At 47.8% G+C, this 16,806-nt stretch overlaps 1 protein-coding gene across 2 annotated transcripts; it reads left to right on the top strand.

The window, feature by feature from the left end:
* Positions 1–442: 442 nt before the first annotated feature.
* LOC123996792 (protein XRP2-like) lies at positions 443–16,594 on the top strand. Of its 2 annotated transcripts, XM_046300494.1 has the most exons (7): positions 443–759; positions 3,004–3,672; positions 8,267–8,381; positions 14,504–14,589; positions 14,724–14,893; positions 14,930–15,319; positions 15,784–16,594. In XM_046300494.1, exons 1-5 carry the CDS (start codon positions 604–606, stop codon positions 14,805–14,807), a joined length of 1,110 nt encoding a protein of 369 aa, XP_046156450.1. In that variant the 5' UTR covers positions 443–603; the 3' UTR covers positions 14,808–14,893; positions 14,930–15,319; positions 15,784–16,594. The 2 variants fall into 2 exon arrangements, with proteins under 2 accessions (XP_046156450.1, XP_046156449.1); XM_046300493.1 differs by having other exon boundaries at positions 14,724–15,319.
* Positions 16,595–16,806: the final 212 nt, after the last annotated feature.

The following is a 16,806-nucleotide window of genomic DNA, read 5'->3' as shown; positions in this document are numbered from 1 at the left end:
ACCAAATAATTTGTCAGCAATTATCAAAAAACAAACTCCAAAACGCCATTCCTTCCCCAACAGGCTGAACAGGTTTAATGAACGTGTGTAAAAGCCCTCACAAGCGTTCTAATCACGTTAACACACCGGACAGGTGAAAAAAAATCACGTGTACAAAAATGACATTTGACACTTGAAAAAAGCAAGTGAAAATGACAATTACAAGTGTTCAGAAGAGTCCGGGTAAAAGACGATTTTGTGACTTTGTGACTGTGCTAACTAGTGTCGAGCACCAAAACGAGCACGGCACTGATTTGATTGGCTGCTATTGACCACGTTGCCCCATCCACGCCTGCCTGTTAGGTTACGCCCTCGCAAACCTTTTCTGTTCTGTGATTCGCTGTTACTAAGTAACGGATTGCAAAGTATTGATTGGTTGTTGACTGGGTAAGGAAACGGGAAGCTCAACTGCAGGTTTCGTGCGTGATAAGCCCGAAACTGAGGTGTCTCGAAGACAGAAATACCTGTATATTTCTTACAAAGTAGGCAAGATAACTTCTCGGGACAGACTCTTAGTCATATATTACTATTCACCTTTGGTGGTTTTGTCGTTAATAGGACAAAATGGGTTGCTGGTTTTCCAAAAAATCTAAAAGAAAATCACCCGAAAAAGAACCGACGACGACGGTAGAAGAGAACACGACCAGCAACAGCATTGCCCTCGGCAGCAATGCAACTGAGGATCCACCTAAACAATACAGCTGGGACAAACGTGAAAAGGTTTGAAGGAGATGCATGGCCAGGGAGACGAACTGGCGACATGGTTGTAACTGTAGTTAACATGTCAAAGACTTTTCAAGGCAGGGATTTTATCAAGTGCTTGTGAACCAATTATCTGGGGTTATATACATTATTGTTGCTAACAGACTGCCTTGAAAACAGATTGTAGCAAACAAGGTTAGGGTGATACACGGGTATATTTTGTCTACCTAGATAGCCTGGTAGCTCGATAGATAGAGCTCATTATCGGCTTAAAGTCAGTCCAAGACACGTAACAATTTTGTTTGGCAGCTAGTTGGTCATGTACCTGAATACACTGGATTTGCATATAAACAGTTACAACCGATATTCGCGCTTACAAACCTCAATAGCTGTGAAACTACTTGAGCTACAAACTCCTAATAAGTGTCATGATATTGGAAAAATTGTGCACAACAATGCATAGGTCTTATTTTCAAAATTTGGACATTAATATTATTTCCAAAGCTAATAAACATGTGGAAATGTGAGCAGCATTTTGTATTCCTAGTTGAATTATTTAGGGAGCGTAAACAAAGTACAAACTTTTTTTTTTACATTTGAATTTCAGAAGCTCCTTGGTCATGTGACCTACTCAAATCAAATTTATTTATATAGCCCTTCGAACATCAGCTGATATCTCAAAGTGCTGTACAGAAACGCAGCCTAAAACCCTAAACAGCAAGCAATGCAGGTGTAGAAGCACGGTGGCTAGGAAAAACTCCCTAGAAAGGCCGAAACCTAGAGAGGAACCAGGCTATGGGGGGGTGGCCAGTCCTCTTCTGGCTGTGCCGGGTGGAGATTATAACAGAACATGGCCAAGATGTTCAAATGTTCATAAATGACCAGCATGGTCGAATAATAATAATAAGGCAGAACAGTTGAAACTGGAGCAGCAGCACAGTCAGGTGGACTGGGGACAGCAAGGAGTCATCATGTCAGGTAGTCCTGGGGCATGGTCCTAGGGCTCAGGTCCTCCGAGAGAGAGATAGAAAGAGAGAATTAGAGAACGTACACTTAGATTCACACAGGACACTGAATAGGACAGGAGAAGTACTCCAGATATAACAAACAAACCTACTGACCTCAAACAAGGTTCAGAATGTCCACTCAGTGGCCCTACATGTTGCGCACCCTTTAGTTTGTCCATTTTCATCTCACACGATTTTACATTCGTTTTGTAATCATGACCTCCAACTACTTCCAATGCCGCTGGGGCGGCAGCGTAGCCTAGTGGTTAGAGCGTTGGACTAGTAACCGGAAGGTTGCGAGTTCAAACCCCCGAGCTGACAAGGTACAAATCTGTCGTTCTGCCCCTGAACAGGCAGTTAACCCACTGTTCCCAGGCTGTCATTGAAAATAAGAATATGTTCTTAACTGACTTGCCTGGTTAAATAAAGGTAAAATATATATATATTTTTTAAATACTCCATGGACTGGCGGAGACGGGCGCCGCGAGGAGTCCAGCGCGATAAAGTGACCGATCCTGGAGAAGCTGGCGGGAGCCCCGGGGAGAGTTCTCTTTTCATTGTGAAGGGCGCCCTGGAATGGGTTCGCCCCGAGGGACCCTGGAAAGCTTTGCGGTTTCGGCGGCGTCTGGTGAGCTCTCGCTGGCCCTTGAAAATCCGGGGGAGAGGGTGTAAATCTCACGCCGGGCCGTACCCATATCCGCAGCAGGTCTCCAAGGTGAACAGCCTCTAGCAGGTGGGGAGTTTGACTGGGGTGGTACACCTGTCAAACGGTAAGGCAGGTCTCCAAGGTGAACAGCCTCTGGCAAGTTATAACAATGTAGATAAGGGAAGTTGTCAAATCCTGTAACTTCGGGATAAGGATTGGCACTAAGGGCTGGGGTGCGAAGTGGGGCTCGAGCCGCGGCTGGGGAAGCAGTCACTGCATCGTCCTCTTTATATAATGTTTACATACCCTACATTACTCATCTCATATGTATATACTGTACTCAATACCATCTACTGTATCTTGCCTATGCCATTCTGTACCATCACTCATTCATATATCTTTATGTACATATTCTTATTAATTCCTTTACACTTGTGTGTATAAGGTAGTTGTTGTGAAATTGTTAGGTTAGATTACTTGTTAGATATTACTGCACTGTCAGAACTAGAAGCACAAGCATTTCGCTACACTCGCATTAACATCTGCTAACCATGTGTATGTGACAAATAAAAATGGCTTTGATTTGATTCTTGTCCTGTCCCCCTGCAGGTTGACCCGAAGGACTTCATGCTAACGGGGCTGAAGGATGCCACGGTGGGCCGTCTGCCAGGTAAGCTGAACGGACAGCAGTTTGTCATCCAGGACTGTGACAACTGTAAGATCTTCGTGTTGGACCACTCCGCCACCATCACCATCGACGACTGCACTAACTGCTGCATCGTTATGGGGCCAGTGAAGGGCAGTGTGTTCTTCAGGGACTGTAAGGACATCAAGTGTGTGGTGGCCTGCCAGCAGTTCAGGACCAGGGACTGTAAGAAGATGGAGGTGTTCCTGTGTTGCGCCACTCAGCCCATCATCGAGGCGTCCACGGGGATGAAGTTTGGCTGCTTCCAGTACTACTACCCCGAGCTGGCCTTCCACTTCAAGGACGCAGGCCTTAGCATCTTCAACAACAACTGGAGCAACGTCCATGACTTCACGCCCGTCTCAGGGGAGACCAACTGGAGCCTGCTGCCTGAGGACACTGTGGTGTTGGACCATGTTCCAGCCCCTGACCCGGAGTCAGAGTTTAAATCAGTCCGGATCTCAGCTGAGGCATCCCGCAGCATCGTGCCCATGACCAAAGGAGGCAGACGCAAGGAGAGTGATGAGTCCTGTCTGTTTGTGTTCTTCTCTGGGGACTACACCACTGCTAACGCCCGGAAACTCATTGATGAGGTGAGGAGGAGGTAGAGGGGAGGAAGTCAGTACAGGGTCGTTCCACCTCCAAAAAGAATCCCGTTGAATCCTGTCAGACAGGGGGTCAGACAGGGCGTCAGACACAGTTTTAGACAGGGGGTCAGACAAGGAGTTAGACACGGGGTCCGACAGGGGGTCAGACAAGGGTCAGACATGGGGTTAGACGGGGTCAGACATGGGGTCAGACACGGGGTCAGATGGGGTCAGGCACTGGGTCAGACACGGGGTTAGACAGGGGGTTAGTTAGGGGTTAGACAGGGGGTTAGTTAGGGGTTAGACAGGGGGTTAGTCAGGGGTTAGACACGGGATTAGACAGGGAGTCAGACACAGGGTTAGACACGGGGTCAGACACAGGGTTAAACACAGACCCCTACGCCCGACACAAGGACCCCCCCACGCCCGACACATGGACCCCCCCACGCCCGACACACGGACCCCCCCACGCCCGACACACGCACCCCCCCCCACGCCCCGACACACGGACCCCCCCACGCCAGACACACGGACCCCCCGACACATGGACCCACCCCACGCCCTGACACACGGACCCCCACGCCCCGACACATGGGACCCCCCACGCCCGACACATGGGACCCCCCACGCCCCGACACATGGACCCACCCCACGCCCGACACATGGACGACCCCCCCCCCCCCCACGCCCGACACATGGACCCCCCCACGCCGACACATGGACACGCCCGACACATGGACCTCCCCCCACGCCTCGACACATGGACCCCCCCAACACATGGACCCCCAACACATGGACCCCCCCCCACGCCGACACATGGACACGCCCGACACATGGACCCCCCCACGCCTCGACACATGGACCCCCCCAACACATGGACCCCCAACACATGGACCCCCCGACACATGGACCCCCCGACACATGGACCCCCCGACACATGGACCCCCCGACACATGGACCCCCCCACGCCGACACATGGACACGCCCGACACATGGACCTCCCCCACGCCTCGACACATGGACCCCCCCAACACATGGACCCCCCCAACACATGGACCCCCCCACGCCGACACATGGACACGCCCGACACATGGACCCCCCCCCCCCCACGCCCGACACATGGACCCCCCAACACATGGACCCCCCGACACATGGACCCCCCCGACACATGGACCCCCCCGACACATGGACCTCCCCCCAACACATGGACCCCCCCACGCCTCAACACATGGACCCCCCAACACATGGACCCCCCCACGCCTCAACACATGGACCCCCCCAACACATGGACCCCCTCCACGCCCCAACACATGGACCCCCCCCCCCTCCACGCCCCAACACATGGATCCCCCTCCACGCCCCCAACACATGGACCCCCTCCACAACACATTTTTCCAGAACGTTATCGACCGAATTAAGAAGGAATATCGCCGTAACTTGTAACGACATTAGAAGTTTGTTAAAATAATTATTATTTTGAGCTATGAGAATATGAATATGTTGCAAGTGAAAAGATCATTTGCCTTCATTAAACTCGCCAGATCATTTGCCTTCATTAAACTCGCCAGATCATTTGCCTTCGTTAAACTCGCCAGATCATTTGCCTTCGTTAAACTCGCCAGATCATTTGCCTTCGTTAAACTCGCCAGATCATTTGCCTTCGTTAAACTCGCCAGATCATTTGCCTTCGTTAAACTCGCCAGATCATTTGCCTTCGTTAAACTCGCCAGATCATTTGCCTTCGTTAAACTCGCCAGATCATTTGCCTTCGTTAAACTCGCCAGATCATTTGCCTTCATTAAACTCGCCAGATCATTTGCCGTTATTAAACTCGCCAGATCATTTTCCATCAATGGATGTCGATTGAACTCTTTTGACTACTATGATTAAGCAATAAGGCATGAGCGGTATGGTATATGGCCGGGTGGTGCCAGAATAACAACCTATGCCTCAACGTAACTAAGACTAAGGAGATCATTTTGGACTACAGGAGGACCGAGCACACCCCCATTCTAATTGACGGGGCTGTAGTGGAGCAGGTTGAGAGCTTCAAGTTCCTTGGTGTCCACATCACCAACAAACTAAAGTGGTCCAAACACACCAAGACAGTAGTGCCCCCCTCGGCCCCAAGGCTCGGCCCCCCTCGGCCCCAAGGCTTCCCCCTCAGGACACTAAAGATTTGGCATGGGTCCTAAGATCCTCAAAAGGTTCTACAGCTGCAACATCGAGAAGCCCAAACAGATATGTTTGACTAAAAATATAATAATTTCAACTCTTGCTTACATTTGCACACGATCACGTCTTATCTATTATTAAGCGTGGGAATCCTTGGGACCAGGAAATCAGCTCCAAGTGATTTTAATTGAATAATTCTGTTCCCAAGGATTAATAGAGAGGTACGACGTGATCGTGTGCAAATGTAAGCAAGAGTTGAAATGATTATGTTTTTGTCAAACATATCTGTTTGGGCTTCTTGCAGTCCATTTGAAGTCCACAAATTATTTGTAATTATGTTCCGGCCCCCAGGCCGCCCTCGACCCCAGGGACCCCTTGGCCTCAGGCCCCCCTCGACCCCAGGGCCCCCTTGGCCTCAGGCCCCCCTCGACCCCAGGGCCCCCTTGGCCTCAGGCCCCCCTCGACCCCAGGGCCCCCTTGGCTTCAGGCCCCCCTCGGCCCACAGGCCCCCCTCGGTCCCCAGGCCGCCCTCGGCCCCTCGACCCCAGGCCCCCCTCGACCCCTAGGCTTCGGCTGAATCTAGTTGATGATCCCTGCTGTAGCCCCTGATAGGCCTACATCTTATTTCAGATAGCTTACAGAAGCCTAGACACGATTTAGCAGCTTTCTTAGTTTAAATTAAATTTATTCAACGTGAATAGCGAGGTGATTTTTGAGGTAAGAAAGTGCTTGTGTTTCCCCAATAGCCTGCTGGAATATGCTACTGAGGATGAGGTCATTTCAATCACTGAATTAAAAATGAATACTATGAGGTGGATATGCCTGTCAACAACAGCTGGTGTTTATTATCTCCTTGTTTACCTGAAGCCTGATTTACCATCGAATGCTTTCTAACAACTGATCGGAAATTGCGGTAGAGCGTTAATAACGTCCAATAATGAATGAACTAAACATGGCCGTTTTAATCATTTCACTTTTACACAAAGCGACAACAACAATACACGGAAGTTATATGCTATTTATTGGATTTGTTTACAGGGAGGCGACACAAGTGGATGAAATGGATTTGCAATGTATCAAATGGCAGCCCACAATGGCATATAAATTAATAGGCTACATGTTGAATAGCCCCCCTACCTACAACAGGTAAACAGGAGTCTCCATAATGACATGTTGAATAGCCCCCCTACCTACAACAGGTAAACAGGAGTCTCCATAATGACATGTTAAATAGTCCCCCTACCTACAACAGGTAAACAGGAGTCTCCATAATGACATGTTAAATAGTCCCCCTACCTACAACAGGTAAACAGGAGTCTCCATAATGACATGTTGAATAGCCCCCCTACCTACAACAGGTAAACAGGAGTCTCCATAATGACATGTTGAATAGCCCCCCTACCTACAACAGGTAAACAGGAGTCTCCATAATGACATGTTAAATAGTCCCCTACCTACAACAGGTAAACAGGAGTCTCCATAATGACATGTTAAATAGTCCCCCTACCTACAACAGGTAAACAGGAGTCTCCATAATGACATGTTGAATAGCCCCCCTACCTACAACAGGTAAACAGGAGTCTCCATAATGACATGTTGAATAGCCCCCCTACCTACAACAGGTAAACAGGAGTCTCCAGGTGTCTCCATAATGACATGTTGAATAGCCCCCCTACCTACAACAGGTAAACAGGAGTCTCCATAATGACATGTTGAATAGCCCCCCTACCTACAACAGGTAAACAGGAGTCTCCATAATGACATGTTGAATAGCCCCCCTACCTACAACAGGTAAACAGGAGTCTCCATAATGACATGTTGAATAGCCCCCCTACCTACAACAGGTAAACAGGAGTCTCCATAATGACATGTTGAATAGCCCCCCTACCTACAACAGGTAAACAGGTGTCTCCATAATGACATGTTAAATAGTCCTACCTACAACAGGTAAACAGGTGTCTCCATAATGACATGTTAAATAACCCCAGGCCTCTGGGAAAGGGTTTAAGTCGCTCTGGATAAGAGCATCTGCTAAATGACTTAAATGTAATGTAATGTAAATGTTAACGGTGTCATTGCTTCCTGTCTGTATTAACTCCAGGCCTCTGGGAAAGGGTTTAATGGTGTCATTGCTTCCTGTCTGTATTAACTCCAGGCCTCTGGGAAAGGGTTTAATGGTGTCATTGCTTCCTGTCTGTATTAACTCCAGGCCTCTGGGAAAGGGTTTAATGGTGTCATTGCTTCCTGTCTGTATTAACTCCAGGCCTCTGGGAAAGGGTTTAACGGTGTCATTGCTTCCTGTCTGTATTAACTCCAGGCCTCTGGGAAAGGGTTTAATGGTGTCATTGCTTCCTGTCTGTATTAACTCCAGGCCTCTGGGAAAGGGTTTAACGGTGTCATTGCTTCCTGTCTGTATTAACTCCAGGCCTCTGGGAAAGGGTTTGTGCTGATCCAGACTAAGGAAGTGTCCATGCGCCCAGAGGATGTCAGCAGAGTGTTCCAGAACAATGCAGAGGGACTCCTAGAGTGGATCACCAACGGTAAGCAACACAAGACTGTGTCCCAAATGGCACTCTATTCCCTATATGGACCAGTGCCCAAAAGTAGTGCTCTATATTGGGAATTGGGTGACATTTGGGTTGCAATCAATCTTGTCAAAAGTAGGGTACTATATAGGGAATAGGGATAACATGTGAAATGCTTGATAATGTATGTAGTATCAACAGAGGTACATTTTCTGGGTGATTTAAATATTGACTGGCTTTCAGTTCATCAAGCTGCCCACTCAAGAAAAAGTTTCAAACTGTCACCAGTGCCTGTAACCTGGTTCAGGTTATCAGTCAACCTACCAGGGTAGATACAAACAGCACAGGAATGGAATCATCAATAAGTATTGATCACATCTTTACTGATGCTGCAGAAATGTGCTTTAAAACAGTATCCAAATCCATAGGATGTAGTGATCACAATATAGTAGCCATATCTAGGAAAACCAATGTTTCAAAGGCTGGGCCTAATATAGTGTATAAGAGGTCATACAATAAGTTTTGTAGTGATTCTTAAGTTGTTTATGTAAAGAATATTTGCTGGTCTGTGGTGTGTAATGAGGAGCAACCAGATGCTGCTGGTCTGTGGTGTGTAATGAGGAGCAACCAGACGCTGCTGGTCTGTGGTGTGTAATGAGGAGCAACCAGACGCTGCTGGTCTGTGGTGTGTAATGAGGAGCAACCAGACGCTGCTGGTCTGTGGTGTGTAATGAGGAGCAACCAGACGCTGCTGGTCTGTGGTGTGTAATGAGGAGCAACCAGACGCTGCTGGTCTGTGGTGTGTAATGAGGAGCAACCAGACGCTGCTGGTCTGTGGTGAGTAATGAGGAGCAACCAGACGCTGTTGGTCTGTGGTGTGTAATGAGGAGCAACCAGACGCTGCTGGTCTGTGGTGTGTAATGAGGAGCAACCAGACGCTGCTGGTCTGTGGTGTGTAATGAGGAGCAACCAGACGCTGCACTTGACACATTTATGAAATTGCTTATTCCAGTTACTAATAAACATGCCCCCATTAAGAAACGACCAAAAACTGTTGAATCCCAGTTGTAACGGGGTTCTTCCTGGGAAGGAGAGGCAGACCAAAATGCAGCGTGGTTGTTATTCATGGTTCTTTAATAAATAAACTATACATGAATAAACTACAGAAACAAGAAATGTAAACGTAAACCCCAAACAGTCCCGTGTGGTACAAACACAGGAGACAATCACCCACAACCCAAAACCAGTCCCGTGTGGTACACTGACACAGGAGACAATCACCCACAAACCCCAACACCAGTCCCGTGTGGCACTGACACAGGAGACAACCACCCACAAACCCCAACACCAAACAGTGCTGGTCTGTCACCCACAAACCCCAACACCAGGTGTGTACACAAACTGACACAGGAGACAATCACCCACAAACCCCAACACCAGTCCCGTGTGGCACTGACACAGGAGACAATCACCCACAAACCCCAACACCAGTCCCGTGTGGTACAAACACTGACACAGGAGACAATCACCCACAAACCCCAACACCAGTCCCGTGTGGTACAAATACTGACACAGGAGACAATCACCCACAAACCCCAACACCAGTCCCGTGTGGCACTGACACAGGAGACAATCACCCACAAACCCCAACACCAGCGTGTGGCACTGAGACAATCACCCACAAACCCCAACACCAGTGTGTGGCACTGACACAGGAGACAATCACCCACAAACCCCAACACCAGTCCCTGGCACTGAGACAATCACCCACAAACCCCAACACCAGTCCCGTGTGGTACAAACACTGACACAGGAGACAATCACCCACAAACCCCAACACCAGTCCCGTGTGGTACAAACACTGACACAGGAGACAATCACCCACAAACCCCAACACCAGTCCCGTGTGGTACAAACACTGACACAGGAGACAATCACCCACAAACCCCAACACCAGTCCCTGTTACAAACACTGACACAGGAGGTCAACACCAGTCCCGTGTGGTACAAACACTGACACAGGAGACAATCACCCACAAACCCCAACACCAGTCCCTGGTACAAACACTGAGACAATCACCCACAAACCCCAACACCAGTCCCGTGTGGTACAAACACTGACACAGGAGACAATCACCCACAAACCCCAACACCAGTCCTGCTGGTACAAACACTGACACAGGAGACAATCACCCACAAACCCCAACACCAGTCCCGTGTGGTACAAACACTGACACAGGAGACAATCACCCACAAACCCAACACCAGTCCCGTGTGGTACAAACACTGACACAGGAGACAATCACCCACAAACCCCAACACCAGTGTGGTACACTGACACAGGAGACAATCACCCACAAACCAACACCAGTCCCGTGTGGTACAAACACTGACACAGGAGACAATCACCCACAAACCCCAACACCAGGTGTGGTACAAACACTGACACAGGAGACAATCACCCACAAACCCCAACACCAGTCCCGTGTGGTACAAACACTGACACAGGAGACAATCACCCACAAACCCCAACACCAGTCCCGTGTGGTACAAACACTGACACAGGAGACAATCACCCACAAACCCCAACACCAGTCCCTGCTGACACAGGAGACAATCACCCACAAACCCCAACACCAGTGTGGTGTGGCACTGACACAGGAGACAATCACCCACAAACCCCAACACCAGTCCCTGGTGGCACTGACACAGGAGACAATCACCCACAAACCCCAACACCAGGTGTGGCACTGACACAGGAGACAATCACCCACAAACCCCAACACCAGTCCCGTGTGGCACTGACAGGAGACATCACCCACAAACCCCAACACCAGTTATGGAAATTGACAATCACCCACAACAAAACCAGTCCCGTTATTCCAGTTACTGACACAGGAGACAAAACAAACCCCAACACCAGTCCCGTGTGGTACAAACACTGACACAGGAGACAATCACCCACAAAAAACCAGTCCCGTGTGGTACAAACACTGACACAGGAGACAATCACCCACAAACCCCAACACCAGTTGGTACAAACACTGACACAGGAGACAATTCAGTTCCTGTGGTACAAACACTGACACAGGAGACAATCACCCACAAACCCCAACACCAGTCCCGTGTGGTACAAACACTGACACAGGAGACAATCACCCACAAACCCCAACACCATGGTTACAAACACTGACACAGGAGACAATCACCCACAAACCCCAAACCACGTGTGGTACAAACACTGACACAGGAGACAATCACCCACAAACCCCAAAAGTCCCGTGTGGTACAAACACTGACACAGGAGACAATCACCCACAAACCCAAACCAGTCCCGTGTGGTACAAACACTGACACAGGAGACAATCACCCACAAACCCCAACACCAGTCCCGTGTGGTACAAACACTGACACAGGAGACAACCACCCACAAACCCCAAACCCCAACACCAGTCCGTGTGGTGTGGACAATCACCCACAAACCCCAACACCACAAACACTGACACAGGAGACAATCACCCACAAACCCCAACACCAGTCCCGTGTGGTACAAACACTGACACAGGAGACAATCACCCACAAACCCCAACACCAGTCCCGTGTGGTACAAACACTGACACAGGAGACAATCACCCACAAACCCCAACACCAGTCCCGTGTGGTACAAACACTGACACAGGAGACAACCACCCACAAACCCCAACACCAGTCCCGTGTGGTACAAATACTGACACAGGAGACAACCACCCACAAACCCCAACACCAGTCCCGTGTGGTACAAATACTGACACAGGAGACAACCACCCACAAACCCCAACACCAGTCCCGTGTGGTACAAATACTGACACAGGAGACAACCACCCACAAACCCCAACACCAGTCCCGTGTGGTACAAATACTGACACAGGAGACAACCACCCACAAACCCCAACACCAGTCCCGTGTGGTACACTGACACAGGAGACAATCACCCACAAACCCCAACACCAGTCCCGTGTGGTACACTGACACAGGAGACAACCACCCACAAACCCCAACACCAGTCCCGTGTGGTACAAACACTGACACAGGAGACAACCACCCACAAACCCCAACACCAGTCCCGTGTGGTACACTGACACAGGAGACAACCACCCACAAACCCCAACACCAGTCCCGTGTGGTACAAACACTGACACAGGAGACAATCACCCACAAACCCCAACACCAAACAGTCCCGTGTGGTACAAACACTGACACAGGAGACAATCACCCACAAACCCCAACACCAAACAGGCTACCTAAATATGGTTCCCAATCAGAGACAATGACTAACACCTGCCTCTGATTGAGAACCATATCAGGCCAAACACAGAAACAGACAAACTAGACACACAACATAGAATGCCCACTCAGACCACACCCTGACCAAACAAAACATAGAAACAGACAAACTAGACACACAACATAGAATGCCCACTCAGATCACACCCTGACCAAACAAAACATAGAAACATACAAAGCAAACTATGGTCAGGGTGTGACACCAGTGGATTGATAAGGGATTACAAAATGGTATGGTTGAGAGGGATGAGGCAAAAGGAATGGCAAATAAGTCTGGCTGCACAACTGATTGGCAAACATACTGCAAACTGAGAATTAATGTTACTAAACTGAATGAAAAGAAGAAGAAACTACACTATGAAACAAAGATAAATTACAAAGAATGATAGTAAAAGTCTGTGGAGCACCTTCAATTAAATTTAGGGAAAAAAGGCAAACTCAGATGGCTCATTCATTACAAAACCGACTGATATTGCCAACTATTTTAATTATTTTTTTCATTGGCAAGATTAGCAAACGTAGGCATGACATGCAAGCAACAAATGCTGACATTACACATCCAAGTATGTCTGACCAAATTATGAAAGTCATTTCGCTACCCAAGAATATAAAAAAAAAACTTATACTGGCTCAAATAGACGACCAATCAGCCTGTTTCCAACCCTTAGTAAAGTTTTGGGAAAAAATGTGTTTGACCAGATACAATACTATTTCACAGTAAACAAATTGACAACAGATTTTCAGCATGCTTACAGAGAAGGATATTCAACAAGCACAGCACTTACACTAATAACTGATGATTGGCTGAGAGAAATTGATGATAAAAAGATTGGGGCGACTGTTTTGTTAGACTTCAGTGTGGCTATTGACATTATTGATCAGTCTGCTGCTGGAAAACATATGTGTTATGTCTTTACACCCCCTGCTATATTGTGGGTAAAGAGTTACCTGTCTAACAGAACACAGCGGGTGTTCTTTAGTGGAAGCCTCTCCAACATGGGGAGGCAGGTATCCTAGTGGTTAGAGCGTTGGACAACCGAAAGGTTGTAAGATCGAAAAAAAAATCTGTCATTCTGCCCCTGAACAAGGCAGTTAACCCAGTGTTCCTAGGCCGTCATTGAAAATAAGAATTTGTTCTGGACCTACTTGCCCAGTTAAATAAAGGTCAAATAAAATTAAAATAAAGACATAATCCAGGTAGAATCAGGAATTCCCCAGGGCAGCTGTCTAGGCCCCTTACTTTGTTCAATCTTTAATAAAGGAAGAGTAGCTGCTGCCTTGGCAGGAACTAACGGGGGTCCATAATAAACTCCAGGAAGAGTAGCTGCTGCCTTGGCAGGAACTAATGTGGATCCATAATAAATACTTTTATTATTTAATTAACTTTTATCATCTGGGTTAATAATTCAATAATAAGGAAGGTGTGACATCATCTGGGTTAAATCAAATCAAATCTATTTATAAAGCCCTTCTTACATCAGCTGATATCTGAAAGTGCTGTACAGAAACCCAGCCTAAAACCCCCAAATAGCAAACAATGCAGGTGTAGAAGCACGGTGGCTAGGAAAAACTCCCTAGAAAGGCCAGAATAATAAGGGAGGAAGGTGTGACATCGTCTGGGTTAATAATTGAATAATTAGGAAGGTGTGACATTAGTTTGTTTTCTGGTTCTCTGTGAGGTATGATGACCTTTGAACCAAGAGAAAGGGTGGATAAGATCCTCATAGCTGAAGGAAATCATTGTGTTAATGAGTTGGTTTAGTGCTTATGATGTTTAGGCAAGCATTTCTGAACTGCATCTCTTTTTGCCACAGGCCCAGTGACAGCTCTGGAGTTGAATGGGGACGGGGTAGTGGAGGCCTGCAAGAGCATGGCCAGTGACGTGTTCAGTGGAACCAAGGTAACAGCATTCCTGACCTCTCGGTACAAAAACATCTCAAGATTGTATCAATAGTACTGAAAGTGTTAGTCAGAACTGAACTAGCTAATAATATAGTACCTGTATGTGAAGTAACTCTGTCCTATTCCCTGCAGGTGTTTGTTTCAGACAACAGAAATACTTCCTCTCGAGATGTGGACAATTTCTTCAACTTCGCTGACATGCAGATGGGCTTGTGATTGAGTCACTGTATGACAATCAAAACTACACCACTTTTGTATGTTGACTTTTTTATTGGTAGTATGAACACTGGATATACCGGTAGGTAGAGAGGACAGGTTAATCAACATAGTGAATGTAGGTAGGAGAGAGGACAGGTTAATCAACATAGTGAATGTAGGTAGCAGAGAGGACAGGTTAATCAACATAGTGAATGTAGGTAGCAGAGAGGACAGGTTAATCAACATAGTGAATGTAGGTAGCAGAGAGGACAGGTTAATCAACATAGTGAATGTAGGTAGCAGAGAGGACAGGTTAATCAACATAGTGAATGTAGGTAGCAGAGAGGACAGGTTAATCAACATAGTGAATGTAGGTAGGAGAGAGGACAGGTTAATCAACATAGTGAATGTAGGTAGGAGAGAGGACAGGTTAATCAACATAGTGAATGTAGGTAGCAGAGAGGACAGGTTAATCAACATAGTGAATGTAGGTAGCAGAGAGGACAGGTTGATCAACATAGTGAATGTAGGTAGAGAGAGGACAGGTTGATCAACATAGTGAATGTAGGTAGAGAGAGGACAGGTTGATCAACATAGTGAATGTAGGTAGGAGAGAGGACAGGTTAATCAACATAGTGAATGTAGGTAGAGAGAGGACAGGTTAATCAACATAGTGAAGGTTAGGTTAATCAACATAGTGAATGTAGGTAGCAGAGGACAGGTTAATCAACATAGTGGTTAATCAACATAGTGAATGTAGGTAGGAGAGAGGACAGGTTAATCAACATAGTGAATGTAGGTAGCAGAGAGGACAGGTTAATCAACATAGTGAATGTAGGTAGCAGAGAGGACAGGTTAATCAACATAGTGAATGTAGGTAGGAGAGAGGACAGGTTAATCAACATAGTGAATGTAGGTAGCAGAGAGGACAGGTTAATCAACATAGTGAATGTAGGTAGCAGAGAGGACAGGTTGATCAACATAGTGAATGTAGGTAAGAGAGAGGACAGGTTAATCAACATAGTGAATGTAGGTAAGAGAGAGGACAGGTTGATCAACATAGTAACAATATAGACTACCAGTCTATCTATCCACTATTCATAGTGACAATATAGACTACCAGTCTGTCTATCCACTATTCATAGTAACAATATAGACTACCAGTCTGTCTATCCTGCCCTCTATCTATACCTAGCAGTGGAGAGGTCAGCTGACAGGCAGCGGAGAGGTCAGCTGACAGGCAGCGGAGAGGTCAGCTGACAGGCAGCGGAGAGGTCAGCTGACAGGCAGCGGAGAGGTCAGCTGACAGGCAGCGGAGAGGTCAGCTGACAGGCAGCGGAGAGGTCAGCTGACAGGCAGCGGAGAGGTCAGCTGACAGGCAGCGGAGAGGTCAGCTGACAGGCAGCGGAGAGGTCAGCTGACAGGCAGCGGAGAGGTCAGCTGACAGGCAGGCAGCGGAGAGGTCAGCTGACAGGCAGGCAGCGGAGAGGTCAGCTGACAGGCAGGCAGCGGAGAGGTCAGCTGACAGGCAGGCAGCGGAGAGGTCAGCTGACAGGCAGGCAGCGGAGAGGTCAGCTGACAGGCAGGCAGCGGAGAGGTCAGCTGACAGGCAGCCAGCGGAGAGGTCAGCTGATAGGCAGGCAGCGGAGAGGTCAGCTGATAGGGCCTACTCTGGACAGTTAATAAGGATCAGTAGTGGGTCTACTCTCTACAGTCTAAGGATCAGTAGTGGGTCTACTCTACAGTCTATAAGGATCAGTAGTGGGTCTACTCTACAGTCTATAAGGATCAGTAGTGGGTGTACTCTACAGTCTATAAGGATCAGTAGTGGGTGTACTCTGAACAGTTGATAAGGATCAGTAGTGGGTCTACTCTCTACAGTCTATAAGGATCAGTAGTGGGTCTACTCTCTACAGTCTATAAGGATCAGTAGTGGGTCTACTCTCTACAGTCTATAAGGATCAGTAGTGGGTCTACTCTCTACAGTTAATAAGAATCAGTAGTGGGTATACTGGGA

Source organism: Oncorhynchus gorbuscha, linkage group LG15 (genome assembly GCF_021184085.1).
Source record: "Oncorhynchus gorbuscha isolate QuinsamMale2020 ecotype Even-year linkage group LG15, OgorEven_v1.0, whole genome shotgun sequence".
Lineage (NCBI taxonomy): Eukaryota > Metazoa > Chordata > Actinopteri > Salmoniformes > Salmonidae > Oncorhynchus > Oncorhynchus gorbuscha.
The sequence above is the reverse complement of the archived record's forward strand: the minus strand, read 5'-3'. Positions and strand labels throughout refer to the sequence as shown.

What these genes read in the sequence shown, in the direction of transcription:
- LOC123996792 (XM_046300494.1), top strand. Translation starts at nt 604, where the DNA reads ATGGGTTGCTGGTTTTCCAAAAAATCTAAAAGAAAATCACCCGAAAAA. An exon ending in CCCGGAAACTCATTGATGAG is followed by an intron (nt 3,673 to 8,266) that starts GTGAGGAGGAGG and finishes TATTAACTCCAG; the next exon opens with GCCTCTGGGAAAGGGTTTGT. An exon ending in ACGTGTTCAGTGGAACCAAG is followed by an intron (nt 14,590 to 14,723) that starts GTAACAGCATTC and finishes TATTCCCTGCAG; the next exon opens with GTGTTTGTTTCAGACAACAG.